The 16,158-nt window shown below is 40.0% G+C and overlaps 1 protein-coding gene across 1 annotated transcript in view; it reads right to left on the reverse strand.

The window, feature by feature from the left end:
* Positions 1-450: 450 nt before the first annotated feature.
* Positions 451-16,158, reverse strand: part of HTR2A (5-hydroxytryptamine receptor 2A) — a 58,196-nt gene continuing 42,488 nt past the window's right edge. The window contains exon 4 of the mRNA XM_057708000.1: positions 451-1,598. Coding sequence (XP_057563983.1) covers positions 799-1,598 — 800 coding nt within the window. The 3' untranslated portion in view covers positions 451-798. The remainder of the gene's footprint in view (positions 1,599-16,158) is intronic.

Genomic DNA, 16,158 nt, shown 5'->3' on the forward strand with positions numbered 1-16,158 from the left:
TTTTGATAGTTTACCTAGTAGAGCAAACACTAAACACGACCACATTGGAAATTCAGAATAAAGCACAAGTAGTAGAAGAGAAAGCAGCAATAGTTACTAAATAACACTTAAAATCTTGTTCACTTCTGAGAAGAATTAATTGGAAATGCAGCAAATGCCAGCAACTTTGTGAATGTTTCAGAATGGCATCTATGAAAAAGCAGGAATGAAAAAGTTGTCAAGTATTTCTTTTAAGTATCTTAGCAATACATATTTTATAACACTGTCCTTAGTGTCTTTTTTTTTGTTGTCATTCAAAATATGTATCATGGTAAGTTTTAAAGAGAATTTTTCTTTATGTGAGAGGCCATTATATTCAACCAATGTTTCACTATTTAGAGCCATTTTTATTTACAGCAATAGGGAACCAAGTCATGCTCTCAATTCACAACAGAGTAGCAAGGTGTCCACTTGAAAATAGAAGATAATTTAGATTTATTTATGGCCTCATTGTAATTACACAATAAAAGCTAATTACTTTAAAGACATAATTTACAATGTTAAAAATAACATCATAAAGCTCACAGCTTGAAATGCTGTCAGAATAGTTTTGAAGTGCACGTTTTGTGGCATCGAACCCTGCTTTTCACTGACAGAATAAAATGAGGCATACAGATATTGTTGGTTCCACCAGACTGGCCTAATTTTCTCCAATCTCCCTATTTTCTCTTCTCTTTTCTTATTTCTTTTTTTTCCCCCTCCCAGATAGGGGGAAAATTGCTCAGTGTGCCCTCCATGGTTGCCATGGCAACCAGTCCATCACACACAGCTAACCTTTTCATTCACTGTGTTGACATTGTCTGTAGGAGCATCTTCTTTACGTTGTTTTCCTAGAGCAACCATAGTGCAGTCGTTATCTGTCGTCTTGTCATCTTTCTTTGAATTCTTTTTTTGTCCACTTTGGAGTTGACTAGACTTGTAGGCCAAGGCTGGGATAGTGTTCACTAAAATTAACTGCAATGGTTTTTTATTTTCCTTATACTGACACTGAATATACCTGTAAAAAGCAGACCTATAGGTCTTATTGAACAGTGTATACACTAGCGGGTTGACTGCTGAGGAGAGGTAACCGATCCAAACGAACACATTGAGCAGGGCTCCGATCACATCCTCGTTGCAGGACTCTTTGCAGATGACGGCCATTATGTTGGTGATGAAGAAGGGGCACCACATCACCACGAAGAGAAAGAAGACGATGCCCAGCACCTTGCAAGCCTTCTGCTCGTTGCTGATGGACTGCATAGTCCTCCTGCCATAGGAGCCTGGCTCCCTGTGGATGGAACGCTGGAAGAGCTTTTCTGAAGACAGGGAACTCTGAGGCAGGAAACTGAAAGAAGCTAATTTGGCCCGTGTTCCAAGATCACTCACACACAGAGTAGCTTCTTTCTGGAGTGACTTGATGGTTAGAAAGTAGGTGATCACCATGATGGTTAAGGGAATGAAAAAGGACACGAAAGAGCCAATCAGGACAAAGTTATCATCAGCGAGTAAGCAGCTCCCTTCCTTAAAGACCTTGGAATCATCCTGAAGCCCAAAGACTGGTATTGGCATGGATATACCTGGAATTGAACAGAAAATGAAACATGATTATTAAGTAGTATAAGAAGGCAGGAGCACCACCACATAACGGTGGCTGTTCAAAGGATTTTATATTAGCATTGTTTAAAAGCTTAACATATACTTTCAAAGAGAATTAAAATTCTCTTAGACTTACTTATCTGTTTTATAAATATATAGTACATATTTCCTTGTATTTACATTGCCCTATATAGACAATCCTTTACTTATAAAGAAATACAATAAATCTAATTTTAATTTTTTCACGCTATATTTTTCTGATTATAATGTTATACTTATTAACTGAATAAGAAGAAACATACGGAAACAAAAGAAAAAATAAAAATGACCAATGATGCCATCACCCAGAGATAATCATCATTAACAATTTGATGACTTTTATTTTAGATACACACACACACACCAGGCACACACATTTAAAAACAAATTTAGATTCTATTTCATGTACAATTCTATAACTCTTTTTTTCACCGTACATATCATGAGCATGGTTTATACAAATAACTTCATAAAATTAAAAACAATCTATTTTTGTTACAGAAAATTTGGGAAATGCAAAAAAGTAACAGCAAGTAAAGAATAATAACATGTATTCTTGCCAGTCAGGGGCAACCATAATTTACTTTTTGTGTAGTTTTATTTTTCCATTTACACGCATATGTAAATATATATGTGCATGCAATATTTTATGGGCCGTTTTAAAGCTTCTTATTCCACTTAACATTAAATCATAAAATTGCACACATTTTAAAGTATTTTTGAAAAATATGTTTTTTCATGTGAATTTAAAGTAACTTTAACCAATTTTGATTCTTTTTTAAAGAAACTTTTTATTATGGAAAAATCGTAACATATACAAACAACACAACACAAAACAAAATCCAGCACAATGAACCTATCACCCAGCTTCAACAATGACCAACGCAAGGCCAGTCTTGTTTCACCCATATCCCCACTTGCTGCAATGCTCCCATGTCATTTTGAAACAAATCCCAGCCATCATATCATTCAATCTGTAAATACTTTAGTATGGGTGTACATAAAAGCTATGCATTCAAGTATCCTAATATTATCACAATACCATTCCCATTCCTAAATAAGAAATTGAATGTTTCCTTAACATCATTAAATTAAATATAGGGTTGGTGTTCACATTTCCAATGTCCCATATACATCATTATATATGTTTACAATCTTTTTATAAGTAGACCATTCAGAAGGGTGGATTACAAACGAATAAGCAGCCACAGGCTTTTCTTATTGATAAAGACAAGATTTGGGTACATAATGAAACAAATATATGGGAACAGGAGTCCCTGGTCGGTTGCTTTGTCACTCAAGTTTGGGGAGCCTGTAAAGCTGTTAGGCTCAGGCAGGGGAGCAAGCAGAGGGAATGAAGGCGACAGCTGGCCTCTAATCATGCTGATTTCTCCCCCGTGATGCTAGGACCAGCGGGCCAGCACCACCATTGTGCAGTCTGGGGGACGTGCGAGCGTCTTCCTCTACTGGCCTGGGACTGCTCAGGCCAGGAGCTCATCTGTTTGTCATCAAGGAAGAGTCAAGATGATGGAGAAAGGAGAGGAAACATGAAAAACATGACTCAAATACTCTATATAACTTAGTTTAAGGTTGCTTCCTTCATGAAGGGTAGATACCACAGGGGCACCATGGAGAAAGTCAGCAAAAAGTTTCTTTCTGTCTCCTGCCCACGTTTTCAGCTCCTTCAGAACTGTCCCGGTCCCTGCTTCTGACCACCCCTTAGAGTCTAAAAAGTGGTCACCATCCAGCGAAGAACACAGTTTCCTTCCAGAGTCGGGAGCAACTGCTTGCTTGACTCCTGCTAATCGTGGAAAAACTTCCTTTGAGGACCTGTAATCTAACTTGTGCATACTCAGAACAGAGTTCATCTCCATCCAACCATGGATCCGACTGTCCTAACCTCATGTCACCTCACACCGTACATCCTTGCAAGAAGGATACAGCAGCTTGAGGTCATGTTAAGATTTCTGTAAACACAAATCTTCCTCAGTGACATTCACCATTCTCTTCACAGGCTGAATTGCCAGTATCTGTCACTTGTCTGGGCAAGGCCATCCCAGGATTCTTGGAAGGTGGAGATAAATGACATCAGAGCTGTTCTTAAGGACACTTAGTGTGGTTGATGACTCGTCACTTCCTTCATTCCTCTCTGTCCCTGGCCTGTTTCTGGGAACATTCTTTGGGCCAAGAAGAGATGGAAGAAATGTGGCTCCAAGAGGAACATCCTCTGAGATTCTGGATGCCCATCAGTTTTGCTTATCCTTCAAAAAACTCTTTTTTTTTTTTTTTGGCTGCGTGGGGTCTTAGTTGAGGCACGCAGGATCTTTGTTGAGGAATGCAGGATCTTTCGTTGCGGAACATGGGCTTCTTTTTAGTTGTGGTGTGAGGGTTCTTCTCTCTAGTTGAGGCACGCAAGCTCGGTAGTTGGGGCACACGGGCTCCAGAGTGCGTGGGCTCTGTAGTTGCGGCTTGAGCGGGCTTAGTTGCTCTGTGGCATATGGGATCTTAGTTCCCCGACCAGGGATCGAATCCACGTCCGCTGCATTGGAAGATGGATTCGGTACCACTGGATCACCAGGGAAGTCCCCAAAACCTTTTGATTGTAAAAATTAAGACAGGGTTTCTAAGAAGAGTGTTTTATTTTTCTAAGTGTTTGAACCTATTGTCTGTGAAAGGTGTTTCCTGTACTGACCTACATGATATTTGTTAATGTATTCACTAACAGAACAGATGCAACCAACATGCTTCCGTGGATGTGGTGAGGATAAAATGAATCAAATATACAGAGTGCCTAGGACAGTGCTTAGTGCAGAGTAGATGTTCTACAACTGGTAGGTAAACATGAAAATAGCTTTCTTTGCAGGATTATTAAAATTAAATACATTAACTTGATTTTTCTCTAATTTTGTTCTATTTCGCTTTGCCTGTGTATGCTGGACTTTAATGTATAATAGATCTTAAATCAAAAGAAGTTTAAAAAACTTTTGGCTATTGGCTCTATAGTTAATAAACAATGATGTAATTATTATCTTCTGCCAGGGTGACAAGGGGTCTCAATCAATTTTAGTTTTATACAGCTAGAACTGTTGATTGCTTTTCTAATGTGATGAATTACAACCATTACGATTAGTCATGATACACATAAACAAAATATCAACTGTTCAAAAAAAAGTGTATGATTTTGTTATTCAACTCTTGGGTGTGAATTTTCCTGATTAATACAAAGGAAGTCACCACCTTGAGAGCCTTTTGCCCTACTTGTTTGTGACATGGTAATTTACATAAATGGCAATACTCGATTAACCACAGTATAGAATTACCTAAAACACCAAATTTCACTCATTTGGAATTCAGATACATGCCCTTGTTTGGGGAGAAGACATACCCTCTCTCTCTCTTTCTCCCTCCCTCTCTGTCTCTCTCTCTAACACACACACACACACACACCCTCCAGAATGGTCCAACTTCTGTGGTCAGGGAGGGAAAGGGATGATGGAGCCACTTCACTGAAGTAGAGGTTCTTCCATTAGCTCCCTGGGACGAAGAGCCACTTTAAAGCGGCTGGGGCAAGAGGGCACAGGTAGGTCATCTACTAGGGGGACCTTGCTTTGGAGGGGCAGAATCAAACTGATGAGGCCTTTGAATGGCCCGTTCCTCTCTATGTGTAACAAAAATACCTTATATGCTCTCATAGACCATTCTTTCCAGTACCTCATTCATAGCAGATGGTAAGCAAGGGTTTAGGGAAAGAATAACTAGACAGTTAAAGAAATACTCTGTAAAACAGGGGGAGGGATTTTACATCAAAGAACATTTAGATAGACTTTGTGGATACAATAAGCAATTCAAAAACAAGCTCCTACCAAGAGAGAGGAAGATGCTGGCTGATCGCCAAGATTGTGGTCCCAGCCATTTCCAGTGCATGAATTTTCTTGTGGCTTTGTTAGATAATAGCTGCTTTTGGAGACCTGAGATCTCCTCTCACTTGAAATTTCTGCATATAAAGCAGTTTCCTTTATGAACAGACAGTAGCTTGAGCTACGTGACTCTGCATTTTGTTTAATATCTTTTTCTGAGGAGTGGAAAACAGTAATCAAAATTCAGTATGAGTACTGGATCCTCCTTGTTCATATTTATTTCTTTTTATTAAGACTAAGACAATGAAATGAATAGGAAACATTGACACCCAGGAACATGAAGGCTTTGTCTGGTGCCTCCTTTTAGTAGCCCTGTCTAGTCTTTGCATATAAAGTTTGCACCTTTGGTTAACATCCTACCACAGTCAGGGTAAATGGCCCTAACCTGGTAGCACTGGCTGTGAAAAGCAAGCTTTATTCTTTTCTTTTTTTAAGATATTGAGTAGAGTTCCCTGTGCTATACAGGAGGTCCTTGTTGTTTTTTATTTTATTTTTTAAGTTTTTATTTATTTTATTTATTTTTGGTTGCACTGGGTCTTAGTTGCAGCAGGTGCTCCTTAGTTGTGGCATGCGAACTCTTAGTTGCAACATGCATGTGGAATCTAGTTGCCTGACCAGGGATCGAACTCGTGTCCCCTGCACTGGAAGGCGGACTCTTAACCACTGCACCACCAGGGAAGTCCCAAGCTTTATTCTTAATCCTAGACTTTTACACTTTAATATTTTGGAACTGAAGGTACTTCTGAGACAGTGTTTCCTTGGGAAATAAGAAGGTTGATTTACTAGGGAGAGATCCTCTGATAGGGAACCAGTGGGAATCCACAGGGCCTCAGGTCAGGTAGGAGATGGAGGGGAAAGAAAGAAATACTTCAGGACTCCTGTGAAAAAGATCAAATTTTGGTTCATAGGTTTCATTTCCCCTGAAACTACTACTTTCTCTTTGCATTTTGACACATGCTGAATTTTTTCAAGTTATAAGAATGGATTTACTAGCAGTTTGACAGAAAGCACCACAAGTGAACACTGCAGGCTAGTCATAGTGCAGGCAGAGAGAGAGATTGAATATATAGGCCAACTGGGGCTGGGACTCGCCATCCTTCTAATACAGGGTTAGCTCTAAATTAGCTCAAGAGTTGCTGAATTCCTTATAACTGATGGTCTGCTGACAAGGCAGGTATACATGACAGTGAAAGCAACATATGCATGTCAGTTACCCAAGATATTGTATGTTTCCTCTTAGATTAATTCTGAATATTTCTAATAATAAATTGTAACGTTTCAAAGTACTTTTACATGTATTCATTTACTCTGAATTGATTTTTTTTACATAATTGTAAAAATACTATCCACATTACCCTATAGGCAGATAAACGTTGTATTTTATAGAAAAACTGAAAGCTTAAGTAATCTATTTAGACTCACACAGCAATTTAGGGCCAAAATCAAGACTCAGTCTTAGGTTTCTCAGTTCTCATGGCTGATTTTTTTTACCTGCTTATTTGTTCCTTTTATGGTAGTTAAAAAGTCTACAACTGTATCAGAGGTCCTTAGCATTGGTTTTAGGAAGACAGTGATAGTCCTAAAATGTGCAAAATTTGCATATATGTACTATGTTTTGGAGAGGATAGAGCCTTCATCAGATTATTAGAAACGTTTCTGCTCCCCTCCCAAGGCTGTTAATAACTACTGAATTTTATCAATGCCCTAACTACAGAACACACACACACACACACACACACACACCCCCCAATGATTCTCTATACCTTGATACTTTCTTTTTCATTCTTTAATCTCAAAGTCGAAATTTCCTCCAGTGAGACATTATTTTTTGAGGCCAGACAGATATTTTAAAACTGAAATCCTTATAACCAACACCTGGTTTCTTTTTTATATAGCAGTTATTCTCAACTTCAGCTGCATATTAGAATTACCTGGGGAGCTTTTGAAAATTACATTTGCCTGGGCTCCATTCCCAGAAGTTCTGACATTAGTATTTTATTTTATTTTTTATTTTTATTTTTTATTTTTTGACATTAGTATTTTAAACAACACTAATGCTCAGGTCCCACAGGGACATTACTATCAAAACAAAAAAAACCCCAGCTGATCCTAATCTACAACCAGTGTTGAGAATCCAAGATGGATAAAAGTGTAGTAAAAACGTGTTTGTTTTGAAATAAAACCAAATTAAGTAAGGTTTTACACTTCTGCCCTTTGCCTTCATTAAATAAATTTATTAATTTCCCAATGGGCTCAGGCTAACTTCCCGCAGCAAACAGCAAAGCAACGTGGAGACTGGATGGAGAGGAAATGAAACGTACCCTTTATCCCTCCCCTATCCTGGGCAGGAGTTATCTGGGAGAAAAAATAAGTATTGAGTGAGGTTATTATGTTAAGCCCCAAGTCCTTGTTTCAATTCTTTGACTGTTATGACTAAATCTCCAAAAAGCTTTTAAACCTTGTGTTCTGCCCCAGTCCATATATGATATTTGGAAGACATGCTCAAAGTCTCCCTGCAGTACAAGCAGTCGTGCACGCACTGCCCAAGCTGGTGGCCTTGGTTCCCTGTCCTTGCTTCCTAGAAAGGCGATCTGTTGCTCTTCTGACGCTCACTCCTTTCCCATTGTGTTTCATAGTCCAGAAGTTGTGCTTTTTTTTTTTTTAATTTTATTTATTTATTTATTTTTTTGGGGGTACACCAAGTTCAATCAGAAGTTGTGCTTTTTTAAATTTAATTTTTCTTTTATATTGGAGTATAGTTGATTTACAATGTTGTGTTAGTTTCAGGTGTACAGCTAAAGTGCTTTAATTATACATGTACATATATCCATTCCTTTTCAGAGTCTTTTCCCATGTAGGTTATTACAGAATATTGAGTAGAGTTCCCTGTGCTATACAGTAGGTCCTTGTTGATCATCTCTTTTATATATAGTAGCATGTATATGTTAATCCCAGACTTCTGATTTATCCCTCCCTGCCTCCTACCAGAAGTTGGGCTTTTAATATGACGATCTTGCACTGAAAGGTAGAGATGAGTTCGGACTTGTCGAACATGGATTGTGAGCTGTCACTGGGACACCTGAAAGTCCATCCAGGTCTCTCACCCCAGGCAGAGTGATGTCCACCCACCACCTTCTTCCCTGGACAATATGTCATAAATCCCAAAAAGAATCCAAATGATATGATGGGATTTGAAAAAATTATCAGAGCGTCATTTTGTTCACCACAGAGCAACTTTTCAAATTCTTCCATTCAACTTGTCATCTGTAATAAGCGGATATCACACTATCCATCAATGGAAAAGTGTTCTTTTCTAGACTGCATATTTAGCAATGTGCTTATGAGCCAAAGCTTATTTAAAAAAATTTCAAAAAACAAACAAAAAACAAACAAAAATTTCATCTCTGCCCCACATGATTGAACCTCAATTTTAAAGAACTATATCCTTTCTTCCATTTGTTTAAAAGGGGGTAGATTTTGGAGTGATTCCTTCTGAAAGTTTGGAGAATGAATCACACGTGACATCTCATTTCAGACTCTGGTCTAGAAGGTGTGTGTAGAAATGGTTATAGTGTCTGGAAAGTGAGCTTGTAGCAGGTGCCCGCATAACCCAGGCCTACAGGGAGTCAGTTCTTCCCCCAGCCTCTCTCATCCATGGCTTCCCAAAGCACCCCATTTATCACATTACATTATGAAGAACTACAGTGTCCCTACTGCTCAAGCCATTACCAACGATGGAGCCCACCCCATCCTACAAGGTCTCTGTGATCTGGTCTTAATGTCATTATTCAACCTTCTCAATTTTGACATAACCATGTAGTGTGATCTCTTCTTTATGTTATATCTTGAACTATTCAGGAGGGTATTACACATAGCTTGACTTTTCAGCTAATCACACAGTGTGGTCTGAGGAGCTCCCAAGATCTGCCTGCTCCTACTAGGTCTTCTCCCAGTGGCATCCTTAGTACACAGTGTGTCCTGCTGCTAGAGTCAGGGGTCCCATTTTGTGTACCTGTAGTACCTTGGAGGGTTCACTGTTAATCCTAGTTCAAGGCGTAGAGGCACAGAGATGCACAGCAGGGGAGACGCCTGAGGGCATGGGCCTCAGAAAGAAGCCGGTTAGAGGAGAGAGACCCAGAGGAGGGCTTGGGATGCAGGTCAGAGAGGAATGTGGTGTCCGCGGCATGTTGGCTTGTTCCTCAAAGCCCTGAGCACCACGGGGGGAGGAAGATGTACCGCACATAGTATCTGGGAGGTATGGACTCACTTCTCCATTTTGCTCTGGAACACTTATGATGCCACCCCTCCCATGAAACGCTCTACCAGGCCACAGGGGGCTCTAGAATTTCTCTGTAGCAAGGACCCTAGGGTGGCAGCTGGTTGGGTGCGGGGAGCAAGACACCTTGTCTTGTGGCTACATGTGTTTTTACTTTGACTATATGATGATTTGGGGGTGGTTTGGAGGCTGTAGATGGAGATCATGTTCCCAGACCATAGTCCACATTTCTTTTGAGACATATCTCATGACATCATTCTTTCGAGACATCTCTTGTGTGAAGTTTTCACCAAATTATTTCTGTTGGTAATAAGAACTCTTTTCCTTACTCTATAATCCTTCATCACCTCCATAAATAATTTATACTGAGCTAACTCACACTTCTAGTGCCTTAGAATTTTTCTCTAGGAATGTCATTTCAACCATGAGATGATGGCGGGGATATAGTTTATTTTACTTATTGCAGGCCCCTCCAGCATCTAATGCAGCTCTGCTCATACTTGGGGTTTAGTTAATGCTTGTGGGATTAGTGAGCAAATAAATGAGAAGAAAAGATAAGGAGCTATAAATGTAAATCATAATAAATTTTATAGGCACAACTTGAATTTACTGGATTATTTCATAATGTTCTCCTTCATTTTTGCCTGAAAAATACAGTAAATGAGGTTACCAATTAGCCACATAGGGCAGAAAGAGGGAAAACAGATATTTATGTGATAACTTGTATACCTTCTGAGACAACTACGTACAGGATTAACCAGCACGTGTGCTGACCACCTTAACAGCTAAAATCACAAGGGAAAAGATGGCTGTGAAAGGCAGCGCCTGAGGGAGAACCAGGAGACCTGGGTTTATTCCTGACTGTTCTGACTCATAACCTAGATCTACAGCTGTTGTTTTTCTCAAAGTTCTCTTTCAGGTGAATTAAACAGGTATGTATTAGGAAACTAGAGCACGATATAGTGGGGAAAGCACAGAACAGGGCATCACAAGACACAGGTTTGCATCCTAACTCCATCCATCACTAGCTGGGTGACCTTAGGCTGCTTAATTTTAAGCCTCTCTCTGTAAGGTGGAGATAATGAAAAGAGGCCTCTTCTAATTTACCTATGGGGTGTGGTGAGAACACAGTGAGGTAAAGTGTCTGACTTATTTTGTAAACTTTTAAGACGAAAGTGATTATAATTTACTTGGCACTACGTTAGACTCTGCGGCTACCACAGAAGACCTTGAGAACCTTTGTGAAGCCGAAGATTTTGCAGGGAAAACAAAATAGACACGGGTAATTTAGAAAGACAGCAGTGCAGGATAGAACAAGATTAAGAGGCGAAATAGGTGACGTGGATACACGCTCCTACACGATGTCAGAACGTGCTGGTCATTGTGGGTTAGTGTCTCCGGGAAAGAGTTGTGTAGGAGACAGGGTGGCTAAGCTGGGTCTTGTGGGTGATCAGACTCTGGACAGAGGTCAGGTCCAAAGGCAGGGAGACAGGTATATGATCGCTGTACATCCCGGGCCACAGTACACTTGGCCTTGCCAGGGCTGAGTTGAGCTGTGTTTGGCACGCAGCTGGACTCAGGAGCAAGCGCACATGCTTATCAGAGGCATCAAGCAGGTTCTCTCTTTGTGACGGCAATCAGATTTAGTCATTCATCCAGTGATCAAATATTCACTGAACATACAGTGAACTAGGTACTTTAGGAATTGAGAGGAAGAAGGTGCTTGAGTCTATAATTACTACACTTGAAAGCTTTCAGCTGTCATTCATGAACTCAAATCAAGACTAGGGAGGAAGAGTACATAGAGATGTACGCAGAAAACATAGGTTTAGCACTGGCATCAAATTGTTAAAATAATGCAATCACGATAAATCTGTATTTACCCTGGATATTTATGCAGGACAGCAGTTCCCAAACATTTTGCGCTGAAGACTTTTACATATTGAAAAATTACTGGGGACTCCAAAGAGGTTTTGTTTCTGTGGGTTATATCTATAAATATTTTTTGCATTAGAAATGAAAGCAGAGAACACTGAAAATAATTTATTAATCCATTTTAAAAAAACTAATAAACCCATTATATATTAACATAAATAACATTTTTTATGAAAAATAATGTTTTCCAGAACAAAACAAACAGTGAGCAGAGTGGCACAGTTTTGCAGTTTTGAAAATCTCCTTTATACTTGGCTTAATAGAAGACAGCTGGATTCTCACATGCTTCTCCTTCAGTCTGTTATATCGCACACCACGTATCCTCTGGAAAATTCCACTGCACCCTCATAAAAGGATGAAATGGAAAAGGGCAAATGACACCTTATTTTCCCCAGCTTTACTGAGATACATTTGACACATACCATTGTGTATGTTTAAGGAATACAATGTGATGATTTGATACACATATGCTTTGCGAAATGTTTACCACAGTAAGGTTAGTTAACACATCCTTTACTTCACGTGATTCCCATTTTGTTGTTGTTACAGTGAGCATGTGAGAGCTCTACGCTCATAGCAATGTTCAGGTATACAATACAGTATTGTTAACTGTAGTCACCGTGCTGTACCTTAGAGCCCAGAACGTATTCATTTTAGAACTGAAAGTTTGCATTCTCATTTCCCCCATCCCTCAGCCCCTGGTAACCATCATTTTACTCTGTTTGTATGAGTTCAATATTTTTAGATTCCACATATAAGTGAGATCATACAGCATCTGTCTACTGTCTGACTTATTCACTTAGCTTCATGCCTTCGAGGTCCATCCATGTTGTCACGAAAGGCAGGACACAAATATATATATACACCATATATTCTTTATCCATTCATCAGTGGACACAGGTGTTTCTACGTCTTGGCTCTTGTGAATAATGCTGTGATGAACATGGGGTTGTAGATATTGCTTTGAGATAGTGATCTCCTCTACTTTGGATATTATTATTATTAAAATAGTATCGACCTCCTGGGCTTCCTGAAAGCATCACATAGATCTCTGGAACCTAGATTGAAAGCCACTGATGTAGAAGAAACAGCTACCAGCTTCTAATCAGAAAACTCAAGTTTGGATCCCCTATGACCTTAAGCAAGCCACTTCACCTGTCTGAGCTTTTTCTCCCATAAAATGGGGGATTTAATAGTATCCCCATTAAAGGGTTCTCATGAGGACTATACATGAGAATTGCTCTACTGTTGGTAGTAAATACGGAATTGTCTAGCAGACAGAAATAATAGAGAAGAATGTTCAACAGCCTTTCTTAATGTGCAGAGTCTTTCATTCTGTCTGAAAGTCCCTGCTGTAGCTGAAACCTCCTACATCACTTGTTTGGCTCTAACAGAAAAGAAAACCAGCTTGCTGTCATCCTTGTAGCTTCACTTAAAATCTATGTCTTGCTTGCCTCCTTTGCACAGAGGTCGGTGAATAGGGAATCACTTCATCACTCACCATAAGGGCCTTGCAGAGCAAGACCATCTCCCAGAATGGCTGAACACAGACTCCACAGCTTTGTCATTTTCCACAACTGTCTAAGTAGCAAATGGTGAAAATTTAATGACCTCTCCTGTGGATGGTAACTGTTCAGTCAACTGCCAGGAGTACTGAGTAATGGGTGTGCAGTGTGATATGACTTTAGAAAGTACACTTTAGGATTCACAGAGAAAGGATGAAAAAGTGATTTCTCCTGTGTACTTCCTCTGTGGGAACAAGGGCGGCCTGATAAAATCTAGGGCTTCTTTCACAGGTGTTGGGGTTCATAATTAGCATGAATGGCTTTCTCCCAAGGCAGCCCCAATGAAAGGTTCCCAAAGACAGCTCTGCCATTGCTTGTTGTATCAGTCATGGATTTTGGTTTTAAGCAATGGAAGTTGATTGGGCTGATTTAGCAGAAAATGAGTTTAATAAAATGCTACTGAGTAGTTCAAAGAATGCTTGAGAGGACTGGGCTCCAGGCTATAAAATTCCAGGAGTAAAACTGCATTGCAGACCTGGTCCAGTGAGGAAACTTCTGCTGTTTTCTTTGTCCACTGAGCATCAGAGCCTCCTGCCTCGTCAATGTCACTTCTTTACTAGGGACTCAATCGGGCAACCACTGGGAGCCTGATGCCCCAGCTGCCCCCATGCTGGCAAAAACATCCTATTTGTTCACTTTGCTCTTTTCCACATCACGGTTTTGCCAGGCTGCTGCTTTTTGGAGGACCCTAGGCCATGAGCCAATGTCTTAGCTACAAGGAAGCCTGGGAATTTGGGTTCCACCTCTTGGGAATTTCCCAAATATAGAAAGGCAAGCTGAAGGAGACAGGCAGCTATGACTATACCGGGTACCCGTTTCACTCGGCCTAGGTGTGGCACAACTTGCAGCTCTTTTAATTGCACTGGGGGTGGGGAGATGCCTCTTGCAAAGATGGCAATGCTGGAATTTCTGGCCTTTTCCTTTTTTCCTTTCTCCTGTGATTGTCCTCTTTCTGTGTCATTCCTGCAGTCAGCATATGTTCTAGTATTTCATACTTAAAAATAAGTCAGTCTGGAAATTACATACCATGAGCTGTGAACTTGAATGCCTATGAGCCTAGTGTAGTCATATAACTGGGTTACATGCTGGGGTATAAGAGGACAGGAGAGTGGTGCCTGGAAAACTGAGCAGTGTCTAAGGACAATTGGGTTCAATTAAGAAAAAAACACATTGTGCAAGCCAAACAAAACAGATCTGTGGGCCAGACCAGTTTTTCATTATTCAATTAGCTTGGCATAAGTTTGGAGCTTTAAAAAATGTTTTGGGGTGGATTCTTCTTTATTCACATCACTTATGGGCTTCTCATCTTGGGCCTTGTTTTTAAGGTCACTGTCCCCGTACTGATAAACTGACATTGTTTCTACCACAAGCCTCAAACACTTTTATCTAGGTTCCTAAGTCCTCTGATCAAACAGCGTCTTTCTCAGCATGGGTTGCAGGTGCACTCCCCGTGGACACAGATCAATGCTGCTGCCACACCGGTAGAGAAGCTTTTGTTCTGACAGTGTCTTTGGAGGAGGGGGACACAAAGTCCCTAACGACTGACTCCCTTTTCTAACCTGAGCTGAACTTCCATAGGGCCCTCCTGTCTCAGCCACTCTCTCTTTGAGTGGGTAGGATACTAGGAGCTTCTTTACAGGTTCCCACTCTTTTATCCTTCATCAGTCTGGTTGGCCCAGATCTCCAAACTTCCCATCCAGTTTAGGGAAGCCTGAGATGAAGAGCTTTGGGTTTTGATTTCTCCTAGACTGTATTTTTGGCAAGTGATACTAAAATTGCTACTCTATGAGATCTCACTTACTCTAACTTCTACAAAGTTATTCCTACCCTGAAATTTTAGTGATGTAAGGGAGATAAAATTTTTGCAACATGGGAGAGACATTTCTCTGGTCTAACATCTACTCCTGAACGCTGCATCTTCCCTAGTCTAAGTGTGACCTAAGCTTGCAGAAAGATGCATTAATATTAGGTTAAAAAGTAGCTTTAACCAAGAAGTTTACCCAGGTGTTATCAAGAGGATAATTTGTTAGTTTTTAAAGAGCTGAAATAAAGCTTAATGATCATCTAGTGAAGCATCTTCTTTTTACAGTTGATGAACCAAGGTAGAGAGATAGTAAGTAAAAAGTGGGAAAAAACCCCTGTATTTACAGATGTCCACCATACATAATGTAAACACTGTGTAAGTGTTCACGGATGTTAGCAAACTTCATCCTTACAAGGCACAAATGAGGCAGAAATTATTATCCCCATTTTACAGGTGCAGAAAACCGAGGTTCCAAAATATTCTATAATTGGCTCTAGGTTTTTTCAGTTAGTAAAGGAATGAGCTAGGAGTCAAGCCTAGGACTGATTTGTTTTCTTCTGTACCTCACTTTTTGTTAGGACCTTGGCCTCACGGTCCTAGGCTAGTGGTCCTTTGCCCACATCAGAGTGGTTAGCTTTTTCATTACTTTCACTTTATAACTAGTACTTTTTTGAGTTTTAGGGATTAAGAATGGTGACTGGTAAAGAGCTTTGAGATGCACATGAAAATTATGTGAGATCTTACACAGAGAAGGTAGGAATAGAACCAGGAGATAGAAGTGGAAAACAAACAGAAGCCCACCAAGGGCTGTGCATTGCCACTGATATAACTAGACTTCACTTTCAGGACTCTTCAATACAAGTATCCTATTCAAGGTCACAAATAACTCTTTAATGAACAATAAACAAACATCGTTGCCTACTTGGCCTCTCCACATGGATGTCTCTAATAGGCATCCCTAACTTTACATGGCCACAAGAGAGCACTGGATTCCATCCCTCCACC

Source organism: Hippopotamus amphibius, chromosome 14 (genome assembly GCF_030028045.1).
Source record: "Hippopotamus amphibius kiboko isolate mHipAmp2 chromosome 14, mHipAmp2.hap2, whole genome shotgun sequence".
Taxonomy (NCBI): Eukaryota; Metazoa; Chordata; class Mammalia; order Artiodactyla; family Hippopotamidae; genus Hippopotamus; species Hippopotamus amphibius.